The following is a 22,501-nucleotide window of genomic DNA, read 5'->3' as shown; positions in this document are numbered from 1 at the left end:
TGAAAGGCCACCAGCCACAAAGTCAGATGAGAGGGGCTGGATTTCTAAATATTACCAGCCATTTTTCTGGAGATCATAAGATTTGAAACTTCCCTAATTATTCTTGAAGGTAACATCACTATTGTGAACCTAAAATAGGCCTTTTGAGATGTCTTTTCAGATTTTTCATTTCTCACAACCAGATGGTCCCACCTGGACCTGCCAACCAGTTCTGTGCATCCCCGACAGGAACTGACTCAGCAGAAGAGGACAGCTTCGACTCCCTATGAGCTCATCCCCAAGCCAACCAATCAGCACTCCTGATTCACTGGCCCCCTACCCACCAAATTCTCCTTAAAAACTCTGATCCCTGAGTTTTCGGGGAGACTGATTTGAGTAATAATAAAACTCCAGTCTCCTGCACAGCTGGCTCTGCGTGAATTACTTTTTTTTTTTTTGAGACAGAATTTCACTCTTGTTGCCCATCCTGGAGTGCAATGGCGCAATCTCGGCTCACTGCAACCTCTGCCTCCCAGGTTCAAGCTATTCTTCTGCCTCAGCCTCCTGAGTAGCTGGGATTACAGGCGCACACCACCACACCTGGCCTTTTTTTTTTTTTTTTTTTTTGGGTAAAGGCGGGGTTTCACCATGTTGGTCAGGCTAGTCTCAAACTCCTGATCTCGTGATCCGCCCGCCTTGGCCTCCCAAAGTGCTGGGATTACAGGTGTGAGCCACTGCGCCCTGCACTGCACAACTCTTTCTCTGTTGCAATTCCCCTGTAATCCCAGCACTTTGGGAGGCTGAGGTGGGGAGATCACCTGAGGTTGGGAGTTCAACACCAGCCTGCCCAACATGGAAAACCCTTGTCTCTACTAAAAATACAAAATTAGCCAGGCATGGTGGCACATGCCTGTAATCCCAGCTTCTCGGGAGGCTGAGGCAGGAGAATCACTTGAACCCAAGAGGCAGAGGTTGCGGTGAGCTGAGATCGTGCCGCTGTACTCCAGCACGGGTAACAAGAGTGAAACTCGGTCTGACAAAAAAAAAAGCAGACTCAAAGCTGTGAGAAAAGTGAAGTGGAAGGATGGGGGCATGCTCTGTTCTGGTTGGGACTCAAAATGAGGAAGGTAGAAGACAATGGACAGAAGAGCTGGGCTGGGTTGAGCATGGGTTCTAGGCCTTGAACCTAAACAACAAGCACAGGAAAAGCTGGTCAGCATCTTGTGAACTGCCACCATGGAAACCACTGCATTGATTAGCAATACAAACGGTGTGTGTGTGTGGCGGGGCGGGGGAGGGGGGGAAGTTTCTGGAATAGGGCTAGTCTCTCACTATTTCTTGCTCTCCAGAGATGGCTACAATAGGGTTTTGTCTCACTGTCGCCCAGGCTGGAGTGCAGCGGCATGCTCAAGGCTCACTGCAACCCCTACCACCCAGACTCAAGTTATCTTTCCGCCTCAGCCCTTGTAGTAGCTGGGACTACAAGTACGCACCACCACGACCAGCTAATTTTTGTTTTGAAAGATGTGGTTTTGCCATGTTGGTCTTGAACTCCTGATCTCAAGTGATCCGCCTGTCTCAGCTTCCCAAAGTGCTGGGATTATAGGAGTGAGCCACCACGCCTGGCCCTTGATGTTTTCATACTATGGGTTATGATCCATTAGTCACTCATGAAAACATCAGGATACACGGTAGGTGAGGATACAAATTTTGTGAAACTTTTGTTTATATATGTGTATATAGGTCAAAATGTCTTTCTTACTGTCGTTGAAAGCCACAGGTTTAGAGAGCTGGGAGGACAGGCACTCTCCCAGTCCCTAATTGCACCAAATGCCTCACATTAATCATAGTAGAGCTAAAATGAAAAAAAAGAATCACACACCTCAGCATCTACCAACAACAGCACCACAGAGAAACTCACATTGTTAATTAAAACATATAATGTAAATATGGTATTGAAAGTATAAAAATTAAAGGCTTATGAAAAACTCAAGAAGGGTCAAAAGGCTATACAAGCAAGTAGTATACAGATTGTTTCCTTAAAAGATAAATTTTAATATATAGAATAAAATCCAAGATGATTTTATTATTTTTCACTTTCACAAAACTTGTGAGCATAAATGCTTCTGAATCTGACCAATGAAGTTTATATTTTGGTCCAATACATTATGAGACTAACTTGTATGATCAAGTCCAGCTTGATTATCATAAATCATAGAAGTTAACAATTTACTCTGAGAATCTGTTGTTAATATAGATAATGGATTTCCAATTTTTTCTTAGCTAAGAATTTACTTAACTTTAGCTCAGAACCAGATTCAAAATATTTTCTTTAATTAGCTGGTCATCATTTTAGGCTTAATCTAGGCAAATTATTTAATACTTGATTGAAGATCATACAAAACCTCCAAAATAAATAAGAGTATGCAAAATTATTAGCCTTTGTGTACAATACAGAAAATACATGTCAGTTCTGGACCAAAATAATTGCATTAAAATACAAAAGGTGATAGGGAAGAATTAAAAGATCTGCAGTGATTGCTTTTGGTGGTCAGCTACAACAAGCCAACAACCCTCAGCTATTTTGGAAAGTGAACATGGGTCTTAATTTGCAGATAATGAATGTCTTCGGTAGTTTAAAAAAATATAAACTCTAAAAAAGCTTGTGGATCATATACAAAAGCAGCTATTTGAGACCAAGGTTCAACACCAGAAATTGTGTTAGCACCACCAGCAAGCACAGGGTCCTCTGACTCTTCTGCCCTCCTATATTGTGCAGAATGCAGACTTGAATGTTGTACACATCATTTAGAGTTACAAAAATTGGCCTTGAGTACAGGGTTCCTGTAGGGTAGTCTTAAGCCCTAAGAGGCACCAAGCGGTTACAAAGGCTAGGTAACAATCCAGATCACAAGGTCCGACGATATAATAAATCCCGTGTTGCCTTATCAACTTTTTGCTGGTAGTCCTCCAATTTGTCAAGTATCTTCTGGGACAGCTATAAGAGAAAAGAAGGAAAACATTACAGAACAGCTCAACAATGGAAAAAGATTGAAGTTATTAATCACTTTGACTTCAACAAGCAGATTCCACCTTATAAAGATGTTAGCCACTCTGCTTCATAAAATCACCATTTGGTATAGGATTCTCCTCTGTGACCCTACTGATAAAACTAGGCCTCTCTGTTACATACAACATTTCAATCTCATTTTCTGAATGAATTTTCTAAGTATGGAAATTATACCAGTATTTCTAATAAAAGGATCACTAGCTCTTTTCTTAGGACCAGAGATGCTGCATCTGATGTAACTAGTTATTAGCTGCCAAGTGAAATATAGAACTAATATTTTAGATAGGCTCAGGAGGCACTCTATCTCACTAGTAAACAAAATAAGCCATCACTATAATGACTCTGAGCAAAGGAAACACTATTGTTTTTTATGTTAAGGCAAGCAGAGCAAATATATGACTCCTGAGAAATGTTGTTATATATGCCAACTTCCCTCAGGACAGTGATAATTTATCACACTGTATTTCTTTCTTTTTTGGGGGGTCGGGGAAATGGAGTCTCACTCTGCCGTCCAGGCTGGAGTGCAGTGGTGCAATCTCGGCTCACTGGAACATCTGCCTCCCAGGTTCGAGCGATTCTCCTGCCTCAGCCTCCCGAGTAGCTGGGATTACAGGCTCCCGCCACCATGTCTGGCTAATTTTTGTATATTTAGTAGAAACGGGGTTCCACCATGTTGGCAAAGCTGGTCTCGAACTCCTGACCTCTCAGGTGATCTGCCTGTCTCAACCTCCCAAAGTGCTGGGATTACAGGTGTGAGCCACCGTGTCCAGCCTATCACACTGTATTTCAAGTACCTGTTTACCCTGTAGGGTCTGCCCTACCAAACTAAACCCTTGAAAGGATGGACCGACTGCTTGCCATTTGTCTCTGTATAATTAACACTTACACAGTTCCTCATTACGTTTTCTCGACCCTATTGCTTAGATCCTTTGCCTTATCTATAAAGGGATTGGGCAGTTTGCTAAGGGCCAAAACTAGGCTTTTGCCCTCCCTTTCTAATCCCAGAGAATTGAAGATCAAGCTGGAAGGTGTAACTGCTGTGCAGGGGCTTACAGAAGACATCTCATGAAAGGGCTGACTTACTGCGATGTTGTGACTGTTGGCACTGTTCTCCCCCAGAGCCTGGAGAAGCTGATCAATAGAGGAGTATGGAAGCCACACCATTGGGGCTGTTGCGGACAGTGGAAACTAAAAGGAAAATGTTTATTTGAAAACAGTCTGCAAAGTGTACCATTTCTTCTGGGTAGTTGCTTTCATAGGACTCTGTAGAATAAAATGCCCTTTTCTTTTTTTTGAGACGGTCTCGCTCTGTCGCTCAGGCTGAGTGCAGTGGCACGATCTCAGCTCACTGCAACATCCGCCTCCTGGGCTCAAGCGATTCTTGTGCCTCAGCCTCCCCCGAGTAGCTGGACTACAGATGTGCACCAGCATGCCTAATTTTTTTATTTTTATTTTTAGTAGAGATGGGGTTTCACCATGTTGGCCAGGCTGGTCTCGAACTCCTGGCCTCAAGTGATCCACCTGCCTTGGCCTCCCAAAGTGAGCCACTGCGCCTGGCCAAATAAAATGCTTTTTTTTTCCCCACAAGAAACTGTGTGTATACATGTGCACGCACACAATGGGAACCCTCTTTTCTCCAATTGGGAAACTTGTTATTTTTTTGGTTAAATTAAATGTATTTAAAAATTCTTGTCAGCTGGGCCTGTAATCCCAGCGTTTTGGGAGGCCAAGGTGGGCGGATCACAAGGTCAGGAGTTCGAGACCAGCCTAGCCAATATGGTGAAACCCCATCCCTACTAAAAATACAAAAATTAGCTGGGTGCGATGGCAGGCACTTGTAGTCCCAGCTACTCGGGAGGCTGAGGCTGAAGAATTGCTTGAACCCGGGAGATGGAGGTTGCAGTGAGCCGAGATCGTGCCACTGCACTCAAGCCTAGGTGACAGAGCGAGACTCCATCTTGGAAAAAACATAAAAATTAAAAAAAATAATAATAATTTTATGTCAACTTTCTCTTTTTTTGAGACAGGGTCTCACTCTGTCACTCAGGCTGGAGTGTAGTAGCATGATCACAGCTCACTGTACCCTCAACCTCCAGGGCTTATGTGATCTTCCCACCTCAGCTTCCCACATAGCTGGGACTACAGGCATGCACCACCGTGACCAGCTAATTTTTTTCTATTTTTTTGTAGATATCGGTTCTATGTTGCCAAGGCTGGTCTTGAACCCCTAGGTTTAAACGATCCTCCCACCTTGACCTCCCAAAGTGCTAGGATTACAGGTGTGAGCTGTTGCACCTGGCTGATTTCATGAGGGTTGAAGCTGTAGTTAACTACACCTATTTAGACCTGGCTCTTCTATTATATTTACCATCTGTGTGAGCCTGTGATAACTTAACCTCTAAGCCTGTTCCCTCATGGGTTAAAAAATATAAAATTAAAACATCCCTCATAAGGCTGCTATAAGGATTAAATAAGAAAATGCTTGTAGAGACTTAACATAGTCCCGGCATACACACAATACCATTTTGTTTACCTCTCTCCACTGAATCCTAATGCCATATTATTTTGATAAAGATGAAATTCCTATTTTATGAACAGGAGACTAGAGACTCCTAGAGTGTCAATATTTAGTTGTATAACTACAGATAGTAATGGCTAAATACACTAATATATAATTCAATTTACTCTCAGATTCTCACCTTACATAGCATGGTAATAAAAGGAAATGCCTAGGCCGGGCGTGGTGGCTCCTGTGGGTAATTCCAGCACTTTGGGAGCCCGAGGGGGATAGATAACTTCAGGTTAGGAGTTCCGAGACGAGCCTGGCCAACATGGTGAAACCCTGTCTCTACTAAAAATATTAAAAAGTTAGCTGGATGTGGTGGCAGGTGCCTGTAATCTCAGCTACTCAGGAGGCTAAGGCAGGAGAATCACTTGAACCCAGGAGGCGGAGGCTGCAGTGAGCTAGTAAGCGGAGGTTGCACCACTGCACTCCAGCTTGGGGGCTGGGCAAGACTCGGCTAAAAAAAATATATATCTATATATCTATATCTATGTCTATCTATATATATATATCTATATATGCAACTATACAGATGTTCCTCAACTTATGATGGGTTTGTTTTCCAATAAACCCATTGTCAGTTGAAAATATCATAGGTTGAAAATGCATATAATACACCTAACCTAATGAACATCACAGCTTAGCCTATAGCCTACTTAACCATGCTCAGCATGCTTAACGTTGACCTATAAAGTTGGGCAAAATCATCTAACAGAAAGCCTACTTTATAATACACTGTTGAATATCTTGTGTAACTTATTGAATACTGTACTGCAAGTGAAAAACTGAACAGTTGTATGAGTATTTTGTTTATTTATTTATTTATTTTTGAGACAGTCTCGCTCTGTTGCCCAGGCTTTGGAGTGCAGTGGTGTGATCTCTGCTCACTGCAACCTCTGCCTCCCAGGTTTAAGTGATTCTCCTGCCTCGGCCTCCTGAGTAGCTGGGATTACAAGTGTGCACCACCACGTCTGGCTAATTTTTGTATTTTTAGTAGAGACAGGGCTTCACCATGTTGGCCAGGCTGGTTTCGAACTCCTGACCTCAGGCATCTGTCCGCCTCGGCCTCCCAAAGTGCTGGGATTATAGGCGTGAGTCACTGTGCCCAGCCATGAGTATTTTAAAGTATGGTTTCTCATAAACATTCATCACTTTCAAACCATTGTAAAGTTGAAAAATCATAAGTCAAACCATTGTAAATTGGGGACCATTTGTATATGCCTACCTCAATTCCGAAGTATTGATGTCCTTTACCCAATACAGCATCCACATATTCTGACACCAAATCCACAGCTTCTTCTAAAAGGTCATAGTTTAAGTATAAACGAAGTAATTCAGCAGCGTCAACCTTCTGTGAAAAGTCGGTGATTAAGAATTTTTAGTACTGACCAAAGAACGCTGAGTGGCTGATTCCCTAACATTTGTATTTCTCAACATAATTAAACCAGTGGCTTGGTTTACTCATCTATATCTTAGGATAAGAGCTGATAACAAATCTGGGGAGTTAGGAAAAAAAAAAAGTTGAATTCCTAAGAGCCGTTACTTTTAGGCAGTTTGGGAGGCCCTATCTGTTAAATAGCCTTCTTCCCCTGTTTTATGACCTAGACATACTTTAACTTCTTTCCACTTCAGCTTCCACAGTTGTAAAGTCAACAAACTTTTCCTGAATACTAAAGTGACAATATATTCACGTAATAAGAAATATATGAATGACAAATGCAAAATAAGTTCAAAGAATCACCAACTTTAAATCTGAAGTCTCTATTTGGAAGAGCTCTATTAATTAAGTACGCTTTCTATATTCTGATTTGATCACAATCTTACCTTTACCATCTTAGCTGCCTTCCCTATTTTCTTATTTATTTATTTATTTATTTATTTATTTATTTATTTATTTCGAGACAGAGTCTGTCGCCCAGGCTGGAGGACAGTGGTGCAACCTCAGATCACTGTAACCTCCACCTCTGGAGTAGCTGAGATTACAGGCACGCACCATCACACCCAGCTAATTTTTGTATTTTTAGTGGAGATGGGGTTTCACCATGTTGGCCAGGCTGGTCTCGAACTCCTGACCTCACGTGATCTGCCTGCCTTGGCCTCCCAAAGTGCTGGGTTTACAGGTGTGAATCACCACGCCTGGCCTCCTTTCTACCTTAAAAAAAAAAAACTTTCCTGATTTTAACCTTTAGATTTTCTCTTTCCTTATCCTACTCAAGGTGGTTCAGATGCAGAAGTTCCCAAACTTTAGCATGCATCAAAATCAAATTAGGAGCTTCTTAAAACATAGATTTCTGGCTCCTAGCCTGAGATAATCTGATTATATAAATCTAGGATGAGGAATCTGTACTTTGAAGAAGCCTGCCATTTGAATAATTCTGATGCAGACAGTCTAAGAACCCGTGTTTGATTTTTAATAGTCAGGTGAAACAGTGGGAGTGGAGAAGGAACCAATTGGAAACTGGTTGTGCTCAATTAGTTGTGAACACCACTGCACTCAGACCAGCCATACTGTTACATTATTTGAAAAGTACTCCACCCATTCCTGTGGGTTTTTTGAGGTATGAATAGTAAATCCTGTGTCATGCATATGCTCATTGTTCTAAATATAAACTCACTGTTCAGTGAATATAACAGTAGTCATTAACCTAATTACTAACCTATGAAACTTCAAATCTAAATACACAGTAGTACTGTGGAAATGAACCTGAATTGTTCTTATGGTTTTAGCTATGATGAAAAGCTTCTCAAAGTACATAAGTCAATATGTTTCCATAAGTTATCACCCCATCTTTTCCTTTTTCTTTATATATTTTTAAATTTAAATAGAGATGGGGTTTCCCTATGTTGCCTGAGCTGGTCTCAAACTCCTGGGCTCAAGCCACCCTCCCCTGTTGGCCTCCCAATGTGTGGGCATGACAGGTATGAGCCATGGCAGTCATATTTTTAATCATCTCATGAAATTATCCAGAATGACAAAGAGTGGGTTCTTACTCTGTACAAGTTATAATCCACTTACCTTGTAACTGTTTATAAGCCAATTAGGTAGAGGCACTCCATGAGACAAGAGCTTGTTGATTACACAGTGGTGATACAAGTTATTCTGGACTTTGTACCTTTCCAGGTAAGTTGATAATAGTCGCCATGCTTCATCTGTAGCACTTGAAAAAACCAAAAATGACTAATGAGTTTCAGATTCTTAATAGCTATTTTGAGTACCATTCAAAGCATGTATTTACTAGGAAAACTTTGTTTTGAGACAGGGTCTTGCTCTGTCACCCAGGCTGGAGTGCAGGGGTGTGATCTCAGCTCATTGCAGCCTCTGCCCCAGATTCTCCCATTTTAGCTTCCTAAATAGATGGGAATACAGGCATACACCACTATGCCTGGCTAATCTTGTTTATGTTTTGTAGAGACAAGGACTTGCTATGTTGTCCACGCTGATATTAAACTCCTGAGCTAAAGTGATCTGTAAGTGTTGGGATTACAGGCAGGAGTCACCATGCCCAGCCTTACAAGGAAAGCTTTAGACATTCACGACTGAATAATATAGCTAAATGGGAACAAATATTATTCGGGCTAATGTGACTTAGGCGATAGTACTAGAAACTAAATGTCTTGGGTTCATATATTCCTCTCCCACTAACGTATTTAGTATGTTGTAAACAAAAGTATTTAGTAAACAAACGTATTTGTTTGGCTATTAATACATAATTCTTTTAACTCCTTTGTTTCTGCATTTATGAAATAAGAAAGTGGTTCAGAACACTGGTTCGCAAACCTGATCAAGCATTAGAATCATGCAGAAGTTCTAACTTAGAAGACTAGGGTGATTTCTCATAATACGTATTTTAATCAGTTATTCTGATGTGCTAATTTAGGGGTTGAAAACTAATGTCAGAGAACTTCCAAATTCTAAAATGCTATCACTCTAAAGTGCTAAGCTGTATAATACCAAGTGCAAATGCAGTTCAGAAAGGGAAGCTTACTGAGGGTTAGGGATGTTAGAGAAGGTTTCTGAAGAAGCTGAAGTACATTTACGTGGACACTAAGTGAGTGCACTGGGGAAGTATACGAACAGAAGAGATCTGAAGAAGGTATGGTGGATGATGGGGGCTGATGGGTGACAGACTGCTGAACAGCAGCTGGAGACAAGCTATAAGACACTGTGATGACACCATGCAGTGACTGCTCAATGGAAGTAATGGGAGAAAAAAGGAGGATAATACTCTGAAACCAAGTAAATACAGATTTTTGCGTGTAAGATTACCCTTTCCTGATATGATACAATAAGTCTTTGAGGAGGGGGTTATGGAGGAGACATTTCATAGGCAAAGACATCCTAGTTTGGACAATAAATGACATGATGTCACCTTAATTATAAACTTTCCAGCCCCTACAAAAACTTAGCCAAAAAGAAAGAAAAAAGTGAAATGATCTATGTAGGACAATTTAATCAGAGAAAGACAGTTACAGCTTTGAGAAAGGCAGAACCACCCAGAGTTGGATGAACACCAGGGCTGTACCTCGACTCTTTAGTAGTGATGACAGATGAGAGCTGATTGGCTGCTAGCCAGGCCCAGGCTTCTGCTTGTGCTGCCTCTCCTCCAAATTGCAATTTGATGCATCTGAAATGAAAATGGTTCCACACTTGAAAAATGAACGCTGAAACGTACCACTTTAATTTCATACTAAAACTAGAGAGATAAGATGAAAACTTCATCTCTAGTATTTTGCTGAATTCACTACTGGAATATTGAATCATCTCTTCCTCAAGTCACACTACGGGATACCTACAAGGACATCAGTAAGCATTAAGAGACAATTTACTTCCAAGATAAAATCAATGATGAAAAATTCTTTTCTTTTTTTTTTTTCAGATGGAGTCTCACTCTCACCCAGGCTGGAGTGCAGCGGCGCAATCTCGGCTTACTGCAACCTCTGCCTCCCAGGTTCAAGTGATTCTCCTGCCTCAGCCTTCCGAATAGTTGAGACTATAGGCGCATGCCACCATGCCTGGCTAATTTTTTGTATATTTAGTAGAGACGGGGTTGCACCATGTTAGCCAAGATGCTCTTGATCTCCTGACCTCGTGATCCGCCCGCCTTGGCTTCCCAAAGTGCTGGGATAACAGGCATGAGCCACCGCACCTAGCCTCTTTTTTTTTTTTTAATTAAGATGGAGTCTCACTCTGTTGCCCAGGCTGGAGTGAAGTGGTGCAATCTCAACTCACTGTATCCTCCGTCTCCCGGATTCAAGCGATTCTCCTGCCTCAGCCTCCCAAGTAACTGGGATTACAGGCACGCACCACCTCTGCTGGTTAATTTTTGTAGTTTTAGTAGAGATGGGGTTTCGTCATGTTGGCCAGGCAGGTCTCGAACTCCTGACCTCAAGTGATCTGCCCACCTTGGCCTCCCAACGTGCTGACGTTACAGGTGTGCACCACTGCACCCAGCTGAAAAATTCTGAAAGTTCAAAATATTTCTAATTCACAAACTTTTTTTTTTTTTTTTTTTTTTGAAACAGAGTCTCGCTTTGTTGCCCAGGCTCGAGTGCAGAGACGCGATCTCAGCTCACTGCAACCTCCGCCTCCCAAGTTCAAGCGATTCTTGTGCCTCAGCCTCTTGAGAGGCTGAAATTACTGTTGTGTGCCACCATACCTGGCTAATTTTTGTATTTTTGGTAGAGACAGGGTTTTACCATGTTGGCCAGGCTGGTCTCAAATGATCCACCCATCTCAGCCTCACAAAGTATTAGGATTACTGATGTGAGCCACAGTGCCTGGCCAAGAAATTCTTCTTTTTTTCTTTTTTTTTTTCTGAGATGCAGTCTCGCTCTGTCACCCAGACTGAAGAGCAATGGCGTGATCTTGGCTTACTGCAACCTCCGCCTCCCATGTTCAAGCGATTCTCCTGCCTCAGCCTCCCAAGTAGCTGGGATCACAGGCGCCCACCACTGCGCCCTGCTAATTTTTTGTATTTTTAGTAGGTACGGGGTTTCGCCATGTTGGCCAGGCTGGTCTCAAACTCCTGACTTCAGGTGATCTGCCTGCCTCTGCCTCCCAGTGCTGGGATTACAGGCATGGGCCATGGCGCCCGGCTGAAATTCTTTTTAAGAATGCTTGGATGGATTAAACAAAACACTTCTTCAAACCACAAATGGTATACAGGCTACTTGGCTTATGACGACTGCTTCACACTAAGCAAGAGAATAATATATTTGCATTAGAAAAGACTATAAAAAGATAATTTTATACATACTTGAAGGCAAGTCCTTCAAAGACTGGCGTTAAGGGAAGCTTAAAAGTCTGACAGAGTGATATGGCAGTGTCAAAGAGGCCTGCCTGAACCAAGAGAGTGACCATCTCCTCTGCTGATGAACTTCCTGTGAAAATGGAAAAAGATTATTTTGTGTAGCCAAGGCAGACACAAATGAAACCAAAGATTTTGCTTTGTTGATGAGTATCTCTGAGTAACAACCCATGCTTTATACCCATCTAGCATGCTACATACACTGCCTTGACCTAAAATGTGCTCTTAGTGCTGACAAGTCAGAGGCTTTAACTCTTGAATTCCTACCGGCAACTGCAACTGCTGATGGATCATGCTGAGCCAAAGTGAGGCGGATACGAGCCAAGGAACACTCTTTCTCCAGATCTTCCAGTTCCAGGATTTCAATTTGTCGATTTGCTATACATCAAAGAAAAATATTTTGAACTCCCAAAATACAAAGAAGTATCCACTAGATTAACTCAGCCTGTCAATTTCCACTAAACATTAAATAACATTCAATTTAATTTCCAAATGCATGAAGGAAGGAGAAAACAGGGAACTAAATAAATGCTAACTTAAACAAATTATGCAATATCCCATGTCAAATCAAAGTATTTTAACAAATGCAGCTGAGCAGGTGCTTACAAGGTACTACATGTAATTTCATTTAACTCTTTAAACTTTTTTTTTTTTTTTTAAGAAAACAAATCTCGGCCGGGCGCGGTGGCTCAAGCCTGTAATCCCAGCACTTTGGGAGGCCGAGACGGGCGGATCACGAGGTCAGGAGATCGAGACCATCCTGGCTAACACGGTGAAACCCCGTCTCTATTAAGAAATACAAAAAACTAGCCGGGCGAGGTGGCGGGCGCCTGTAGTCCCAGCTACTCGGGAGGCTGAGGCCAGAGAATGGCGTGAACCCGGGAGGCTGGAGCTTGCAGTGAGCTGATGATCTTGGCTCACTGCAACCTCTACCTCTTGGGATCATGTGATTCTCCTGCCTCAGCCTTCCAAGTAGCTGGGATTACAGGCGGGCACCACCATGCCCAGCTAAGTTTTGTATTTTTAGTAGACATGGAGTTTCACCATGTTGGCCAGGCTGTTTTTAAACTCCTGACCTCAGGTGATCCAGCCACCTCAGCCTCCCAATGTGCTGGGATTACAGGCATGAGCCACTATGCCTGGCCTAAAAAAAATTTTTTTCTTTTTTTTTTTTAAGATGGAGTCTCGCTTTGTTGCCAGGCTGGAGTGCAGTGGCACGATCTTGGCTCACTGTAATCTCCACTTCCTGGGTTCAAGCAATTCCCCTGCCTCAGCCTCCTGAGTAGATGGGACGACAGGTGTGCACCAACAAGCCTGGCTAATTTTTTGTATTTTAGTAGAGACAGGGTTTCACCATGTTGGCCAGGATGGTCTCGATCTCCTGACCTGGTGATCCATCTGCCTTGGCCTCCCAAAGTGCTGGGATTACAGATGTGAGCCACCATGCCTGGCCAAAAGAATTTTCTTCTACAGGGTCTTGCTATAGTTGCCCAGGCTGGTCTTAAACTCCTGAGCTCAAACAATCTTCCTACCTTGGCCTCCCAAAATGCTGGGATTACAAGGCGTGAGCCACTGCACCTGGCCTCATTTAACCATTATAATTGTGAAATACTGTCTGTCATCTCTATCAGTAAGAAAGAAATATGACCAAACTGTGAGAGGCAGAATTAAAACCAGGTGTGTCCAAATCTAGAGCCTCGGCTCTTTATGGAAGGATGTCATGCCTCTGTGGTAATAGCAAAAGAACCTGATAAAAAAAACTTGGAACTAAGCTAATTTAAATACAGCATACAAGAAAAAACCACACTCTTATTTAAGCATTTTCATTTCTCTTACTGTTGTACAACATTTTAGAAGTGCTACCAGACAACCTTTAGCAGATTAGAATGCTGAAAATAAACTAAAAAGAAGGAACTTTACAATATTTTTACAGCAATGTCATTATTATATATAATATATATAGTATATAACAATGTTACTACTATATGTAGTATATAACAGTGTAACTATATATGTTACAATATAACTACTGTCTAAATTACATGTATAGTTGACCCTTGAACAATGCAGGGGTTACGGATGCTGACTCCTGAGCAGTTGAAACTCTGCATATAACGTTTCATTACCCAAAAACTTAGCTACTAATAGCTGACTACTGACCAGAAGCCTTACTGACAACCTAAACAGTCAATTCACACATATTTTGTATTTTATATAATATACTATCCTTTTTTTTTTTTTTTTTTAAGACAGAGTTTCACCCTTGTTGCCCAGGTTAGAGTGCAATGGCACAATCTTGGCTCACTGCAAACTCTGCCTCCTGGGTACAAGTGATTCTCCTGCCTCAGCCTCCCAAGTAGCTGGGATTACAGGCATGCGCCACCACGCCCAACTAATTTTTTATTTTTAGTAGAGACAGGGTTTCTCCATGTTGGTCACGCTGGTCTCGAACTCCCAACCTCAGGTGATCCGTCTGCCTCGGCCTCCCAATGTGCTGGGATTACAGGCATGAGCCACCATGCCTGGCCTATATACCGTACTCTTGGTTGTGGTTGTTTTGAGACGGAGTCTTGCTCTTGTTGCCTAGGCTGGAGTGCAGTGGCGTGATCTCAGCTCACCGCAACCTAAGTCTCCCGAATTCAAGCAATTCTACTGCCTCAGCCTCCTGAGTAACTGGGATTACAGGCACCCGCCACCACGCCTGGCTAATTTTTTGTAGTTTTAGTAGACACAGGGTTTCATCATTGCTGACCAGGCTGGTCTTGAACTCCTGACCCCAGGTGATCCGCCCGCCTCAGCCTCCCAAAGTGCAGGGATTACAGGCATGAGCCACAGCACCTGGCCTATACTGTACTCTTAAAAGAAAATGTTATTAAGAAAATCATAGGGAAGGCAGGCACAGTGGCTCATGCCTGTAGTCCCAGCACTATGGGAGTCTGAGGTAGGAGGATTGCTTGAGTCCAGGAGTTTGAGGCTGCAGTAAGCCATGATTGTGCCACTGCATTGCAGCCTAGGTAACAGAGTGAGACTCTGTTTCAAAAACAAAAACAAAAGCAAAAGCAAACAAACATGTTTAGGCAAATGTCGTTTCCCCTCAGTGATTTTCCTTAATAGTGTCTGGGAACTCATCTGCTGCTTCTTGGTCAGCAGAAGCTGCTTCTCCTGTATCTTGACATTTTAAAAGCTGTATCTCTTTCTTAAATTGTCAAACCATCCTTTGCTGGCATTAAATTCTCCAGCTTTAATCTTTTACCTTCCTTTTGCTTTAAGTTGTTGTGTAATAACTTGTTTTGAAAATCATGTTAGAGTCTATAGGTATGCCTTTTTTATATCAATACTGTACTCACATAAAAGCTGGATTTTCAACATGAGATAAAAACGTATTTTGCAAAAAGTACAAGGTTTTTGTACCTACTGGCGAAGCTGAAGCAACAGCTTCACAAATTTTCTCTTCTTTTTTTTTTTTTACAACGTTCCTTACACTGGATTCATTTTTCTTGAAATGGCAGGCAACCTCAGCTGCCAGCCTCAATCTACAGTAGATATCAAGCAGTTCAACTCTTTCTTGTCATGTTATGACTTTTTTCTGCTCCTTGGGAGCACTTCCAGCATCACTACTGACACTCCGTATGAGTCCCACTAAACGTGATTTTTTTTTGAGGCGGAGTCTCACTCTGTCATCCAGGCTGGAATGCAGTGGCACAATCTCAGCTCACTGCAATCTCCACTTCCTGGGTTCAAGCGATTCTCCTGCCTCAGCCTCCTGAGTAGCGGGAATTACAGGTGAGGGCCACTACTGCCCAGCTAATTTTTGTATTTTTAGTAGAGAAGGGGTTTCGCTACGTTGACCAGGCTGGTCTTGAACACCTGACCTCAGGTGATCCACCTGCCTCGGCCTCCCAAGGCGCTGGGATTATAGGTCTGAGCCACCACACCTGGCTTCCTTAACTTTTTCAGTATTTCTAGGCTATGTGGTTCAACTGGGAGTTTTTTCAAATTGTGACAAATCTCCAGAAAAAGAATCCAATATACTTATTGAAAACAAGAATCTGTATGATAGATGCCTGCAGTTAAAACCTGTGTTTTACAAGGGCAACTGTTACTATTATAACATTTATATATTACTACTATATGTAACTTATTTAACTACATATTTCTATCATAATATAACTAACAATAACAATATTACTACTGTCTAGCAAAGAACCAGTGTGAGACTCCTGACTCACTGGGGGCAGCTGTGCATTCTCCATCATGATTCCTCTTAGGGGATGCTCCAGGGCGATCATACTGATAAAACAAAACAAGCAATTTAGCTGTGAAAATCAGTATTTTATTTTGATATCATTAATTGTGTTTCAGAGCTTTTATGCTTAAATTCTCTCAATGGAAATTATTTTTATTTCAACCAGCAGAGTTCTTACAGAGGTACTGTAACTATGAGACAAAGAAAGAAGTTCTTTGCCAAGTTGTTAACTTATCCATAACATATTACTGAGTCCAAGGACAGGGATTTTGATCTCCATGTAAATCAACTAATTTTTCTTGGTTCCAGAGTTATATATAACAGAAACAGTTGCATGTATCCGACCCATCAGTATGACAGGAAGAACTCAAAGTGTGTGTCCTTTAAAACAGTAACTGTAGACTGCATTAACAAACACAATAGAAATAAAAGCAGCTACCATTTACTGAGCACATTTTCTAGGCCAGGCACTGTTAACTGTCCTAAGCAATTGACTTGAATTATCTCATTAATACCCAAACAATCCTATAAATTAGGTATTATCCATATTTTATGCCAGAGAATAACTGAACAACAAAAGATTAAGTAACTTGTCTGAATTGGGTCAGGTCTGTCTAACTCCAAAACCACTCTGCGATATTTCTTCCTACAATAATTCTGAACTTGAGAACTGAAGGGGTAGTAATATATAACAACTGAATTGTAAACATAGGTTTTTTTCACAAATATCTCAGTAGAAATTGTAAATCAAATCAAGCAAAATGACATAATAGTTTTAAAAGGACCAAAACAAGTAGATTTAATGACCCCAAAATTCCAGGATGAAACGTTTTCATACCACTGCACCAGATGCTGGCTGCACAATCCACGCATATTCTGGACGAATAAGTCGTAAACAATTGAGAGCAGCCAGATAACAGTTGCCTTGTTTCTCAAGTCCCCGGAGAGTTCGAACTTCTCTGCCAAGACGCATTCCATACTCAAACATCACTGTGCCAGCTATGAGGAGATAATAAATCAGACTTTAGAACTTCCAAAAAAAATTTTTTTTTGAGACAGAGTCTTGCTCTGTTGCCTAGGCTGGAGTGCAATGGCGTGATCTCAGCTCATTGCAACCTCCACCTTCCGGGTTCAAGCGATTCTCCTGCCCCAGCCTCCTGAGTAACTGGGATTATAGGCACACGAGCACCACACCCAGCTAATTTTTGTATTTTTAGTACAGAGTTTAGTAGAGAGTTTCACCATGTTGGTCTCGAATTCATGGCCTCGTGATCTGCCCACCTAGGCCTCCCAAAGCGCTGGGATTACAGGTGTGAGCCACAACGCCTGGCCTTCCAAAATTTGTTTCTCTAGAGATACGCAGAGAGAATGCTATCCCTAATCAAATGTTAAAATTTAAAACAAAATTGGGTTTGATGTAACCCCAGCCCCCTGAAAAAAATCACATGTTGGTGAGGATGTGGAGAAACTGGAACCCTTGTGCACTCTTGCTGGGAATGTCAAATGGTATAGCTGCCATGGAAAACAGTATGGCAGTTCCTCAAAAAATTAAAAGTGAAATTATCATATCATCCAGTAATTCCACTTTTGGGTATATACCCCAAAGAATGAAAAGAAGGGTCTGAAAGAGATACTTTTACACCCATGTTCATAGCAGCATTATCCACAAAAGCCAAAGGTGAAAGCAATCCAAGTGTCCATTGATTAACAAAATCTGACATATAAATATAATAGAAAATCACTTAATTATCTTTAAGATATCTGTTTTTTTTTTTTGAGACGGAGTTTTGTTGTTGTTGCCAAAGGTGGCATGCAATGGTGCAGTCTCAGCTCACTGCAGCCTCTGCTTCCTGGGTTCAAGTGATTCTCCTGCCTCAGCCTCCCAAGTACCCAGGATTACAGAAGCCCACCACCAAACCCAGCTAATTTTTAAAGACATCTTTAAAGAAGAAAATTCTGATGCCACTACAAGGATGAACCTTGAAGACATTATGCTAGGTGAAATAAGACAGTCACAAAAAGACACATACTATTATGATTCAAGTAGCCAAATTCATACAGATGGGAGGTAAAATTGTGGTTGCCAGGGGATCGGGGTTGGGAGGAACAAGGAGTAGTTGTTTAGTGGGTATAGAGCTTCAGTTTTGCAAGATGAAAAGTGTTCTGGAGATGGGTTACACAATATTGTGAATGCACTTAACACTCCTGAACTGTACACTTAAAAATGGTTAAAATAGCCAGGCGCGGTGGCTCAGGCCTGTGATCCCAGCACTTTGGGAGGCCGAGACGGGCAGATCACGAGGTCAGGAGATTGAGACCATTCTGGCAAACATGGTGAAACCCTGTGTCTACTAAAATACAAAAAAATATTAGCTGGGCGTGGTGGCATGCACCTGTAGTGCCAGCTACTCTGTAGTGCCAGATTCCCTACTGAGGCAGGGGAATCGCTTGAACCTGGGAGGCGGAGGTTGCAGTGAGCCAAGATCACGCCACTGCATTCCATCAGCCTGGCAACAGAGCAAAACTCCGTCCAAAAAAAAAAAACCCAAACATGGTTAAGACAGTAAATTGTATGTTATGTGTATTTTACCACAATTAAAACAAAAAAAGAAAAAAAATTTTTTTGACATGTAGATACTACATTACCATAACAAGTGCAGAAGACTAGTTTATAGAGCTAGTCTCAGCCACATTGTCACCTATACCTGCCCAGGACTGAGACCAAGAGATGTTTGGATACTCTCTGCTTAAGAACATAGATTCTCAGTCAGGCACAGTGGCTCACGCCTGTAATCCCAGCACTTTGGGAGGCAGAGGTGGGCAGATCACCTGAGTCCAGGAATTCGAGACCAGCCTGACCAACATGATGAAACATCATCTCTACTAAAAATACAAAAATTAGGGGTTAGGTGTGGTGGCTCACGCTTGTAATCCCAGCACTTTGGGAGGCTGAGGCGGGTGGATCATTTCAGGTCAGAAGTTCAAGACCAGTCTGACCAACACATGGTGAAACCCCCTCTCTACTAAAAATACAAAAATTAGCCAGGTGTGGTGGCACCCCTGTGGTCCTAGCTACTCGGGAGGCTGAGGTGGGAGAATCACTTGAACCCAGGAGGCAGAGTTGCAAAAAAAAAATTAGTTGGGCGTGGTGGCACATGCCAGTAGTCCCAGCTACTCAGGAGTCTGAGGCAGGAGAATTGCTTGAACCCGGGAAGGCAGAGGTTGCGGTGAGCCGAGATTATGCCACTGCACTCCAGCCTAGGCGACAGAGTGAGACTCTGTCTCGGAAAAAAAAAAAAAAACACACACACAAAAAACACAACTAGGTGGGCATGGTGGTGGACGCCTGTAATCCCAGCTACTCGAGAGGCTGAGACAGGAAAATTGCTTGAACCTGGAAGTGGAGGTTGCTGTGAGTCAAGATCGAGCCACTGCACTCCAGGCTGATCGACAGAGTAAGACTCTGTCTCAAAAAAAAAAAGAACATAGATTCTCATTTTTATAATACTGAAAAATCCACTGTTCTGGGATGGCATGGGACTCCAGAAATTAAAAATATCATTAAAAATTCTTTCAGTTTTCAAATAAAACTATTTTTCATTTCAACACATATTTTTGAACACCTGCAATATGTAAGGCACTTTTAGAACAGCCTTGCTCTAGAAAAACCTGAACATTAATCTTGCTAAACTGGTACTAAGCAGGTTGATAAAACGTTATTGTGAAAGCAGATACTGAGAGATCTTTAATAATTTATATTTCCCTTCCTATATGATTCAAGAAAATAAAGAATATGCAAATATGTTTTACTATTAGGAATGTTAAGAACCTGCCTATGAATAAACTCCATCTATTTTTTTCCAGTGAAAATCAGCAAGAAACCAAAGAAAATTCTAAGTAAAAATGGTACAAAAATGTTAAGACATTCCACGGTGATTATATTGCAAAATATAATCTTAAAACCATCTCACATTCCTTTCATTTTAGCTGTTCTGATAAATAATGCATTGATAACATAAGTCCAAATTAAGATACATTCTACAAAAATGACTGACCTATATGCTTCAAAAATATCAATGTCATCAAAGGCAAAGTGAGGCTAAAGATTAAAGGAGCCTAAAGACATCGCACAACTAAATGCAGTGTGTATTCTAGATCCAGGGTAAGGGCAGTCTGGGAGGGATGTGCTATAAAAAACATTATTGGTCAGGTGCAGTGGCTCATGGCTGTAATCCCAGCACTTTGGGAAGCGGAGACGGGCGGATCACCTGAGGTCAGGAGTTCAAGACCAGCCTGACCAACATGGTGAAACCCCGTCTCCACGAAAAATATAAAAAAATTAGCTAGGCGTGGTGGTGGGCACCTGTAATCCCAGCTACTTGGGAGGCTGAGGCAGGAGAATCATTTGAACCTGGGAGGTGGAGGTTGCAGTGAGCAGACATGGTGCCACTGCACTCTACCCTGAGTGACAGAGTGAGACTTCATCTCAAAAAAAAAAAGAAAAAAAGCAGCAGCTGTGGAAGCCCAGACACCAGGAAGGTGAGATCTTCGACACAGAAAAAGAGAAATATGAGATTACAGAGCAGAGCAGGATTGATCAGAAAGCTGTGGACTCACAAATTTTACCAAAAATCAAAGCTATTCCTCAGCTCCAGGGCTACCTGCGATCGGTGTCTGCCCTGACAAATGGAATTTATCCTCACAAATTGGTGTTCTAAATGTCTTAAGAAGAACCTAATTAAATAACCGATGACATTAAAAAAAATCATGATGTCTTTAACTTCCTCTCAGAAAGACCAGCAAAAACAAACAAGTAAATAAATCAATAGGTATTGAGAGAGGAAGGAAGGAAGGGGGAAAAAAGGAAAGGAGGGAAGAGGAGAGAGGTAAGAAAATGATGTAAAATATTAACAACTGGGGAATTTGGGTGAAAGGTATATAGGGAGATGTTCATTGCATTAATGTTTTAACTGTTCTGTAGACTTGACAAATTTTAAATTAAAAAGTTGAATGAAGAAAAAAAGAATTCACCAGTATATCATTTGATAACTTCTAAATGTAATTTTTTTTTTTGAGACAGGGTCTTGCTCCGTCACCCAGGCTGGAGTTCTGTGGCATGACTTTGGCTCAGTGCAACCTCCACTTTCTGGGTTCAAGTGACTCTCTTGCCTCAGACTCCTGAGTAGCTGAGATTACAGGCATCCACCATCATGCCCAGCTATTTTTTGTATTTTCAGTAGAGAGGGGATTTCACCATGTTGGCCAGGCTTGTTCTCCAACTCCTGACATTAAGTGATCCACCCGCTTCAGCTTCCTCAAGTGCTGGGATTACAGGCGTGGGCCACCATGCCCAGCCCTAAATGTAAATTTTAGTCCCCTCTTTAAGGATTTGATTTGGCATTTAATTGAGGGGATGTGGGACAATCTAACCATAGCTAATGCGGAATATCGTCTATTATACGCATAACCTAAGCACATTTAAGCAGTCAGAATTTTGCTCTAAGAACTGAAATGTGGAAAGGGAGAAGGTCAATGGTAAAATAGCACAGGTACTCAAAACCAGTCTCAAAAACTTCATGCTGTCTCTAATGAAAAAGCTAATTTCCTTTATTTATTTATTTATGAGACAGAGTTTTGCTCTTTCGCCCAGGCTGGAGTGAAGTGGTGTGATCTTGGCTCACTGTAACCTCCGCCCCTCGCCCCACCCTGTTCAAGCAATTCTCCTGCCTCAGCCTCCTGAGTAGCTGGGATTACAGGTGGCCGCCACCACGTATGGCTAATTTTTGTATTTTTAGTAGAGAAGGGGTTTCACCATGTTGGCCAGGCTGGTCTCGAACTCCTGACCTCAGGTGATCCACCTGCCTCAGCCTCCCAAAGTGCTAGGATTACAGGTGTGAGCCACTGCGCCCAGCACTAATTTCCTTTATAATTGGACAGAAGATGCAAATAGAATGCCATTTCAGTGGCAACGCCTTGAGAAAGTTCTAGAATGGAAGCAAGGGCATATCTTCAAGATAATCTTCAAAAAGTTTAAGCTAACCTTGTACTGAAACACATATTAAAAATTACCTAAGTCCAACACACAATATTTTGGTAAAACATGATTAAACTAATAAGGTTGTCTCCAAGATACTGTCTGGTTACATTGCTCACCCTTGCGGTAATTGTGGCGATAGACGTGAAAGGCATACAGAAGTTCATAGTAATTGTGAGTCATAAGGTCCACGGCTCTAGCACGTGACTCAATTATTCCCACAACCTAGGGAAGGGGAAGTAATCAGATAACTAAGTCAGTAGCAATCATGGCAACCACCATACTTGCTGAAAGCCAGCAC

General features: G+C 41.9%; 1 protein-coding gene across 3 annotated transcripts in view; it reads right to left on the bottom strand.

Moving 5' to 3' along the window:
• Positions 1-1,901: 1,901 nt before the first annotated feature.
• The window catches only part of NUP160 (nucleoporin 160), a 71,266-nt gene continuing 50,666 nt past the window's right edge, over positions 1,902-22,501 (bottom strand). For all 3 annotated transcript variants that reach the window (XM_003909910.5, XM_021925784.2, XM_021925785.2), the window contains 10 exons: positions 22,320-22,425; positions 17,005-17,165; positions 16,150-16,210; positions 12,188-12,298; positions 11,870-11,993; positions 10,136-10,237; positions 8,629-8,770; positions 6,838-6,963; positions 4,133-4,237; positions 1,902-2,977 (listed from right to left, as the gene is read on the bottom strand). In XM_003909910.5, the coding sequence (XP_003909959.1) occupies positions 2,888-2,977; positions 4,133-4,237; positions 6,838-6,963; positions 8,629-8,770; positions 10,136-10,237; positions 11,870-11,993; positions 12,188-12,298; positions 16,150-16,210; positions 17,005-17,165; positions 22,320-22,425 (1,128 nt within the window). In that variant the 3' untranslated portion in view covers positions 1,902-2,887. The remainder of the gene's footprint in view (positions 2,978-4,132; positions 4,238-6,837; positions 6,964-8,628; positions 8,771-10,135; positions 10,238-11,869; positions 11,994-12,187; positions 12,299-16,149; positions 16,211-17,004; positions 17,166-22,319; positions 22,426-22,501) is intronic.

Source organism: Papio anubis, chromosome 12, assembly GCF_008728515.1.
Source record: "Papio anubis isolate 15944 chromosome 12, Panubis1.0, whole genome shotgun sequence".
Taxonomy (NCBI): Eukaryota; Metazoa; Chordata; class Mammalia; order Primates; family Cercopithecidae; genus Papio; species Papio anubis.
This window is presented reverse-complemented; position numbering and strand designations above follow the sequence as displayed.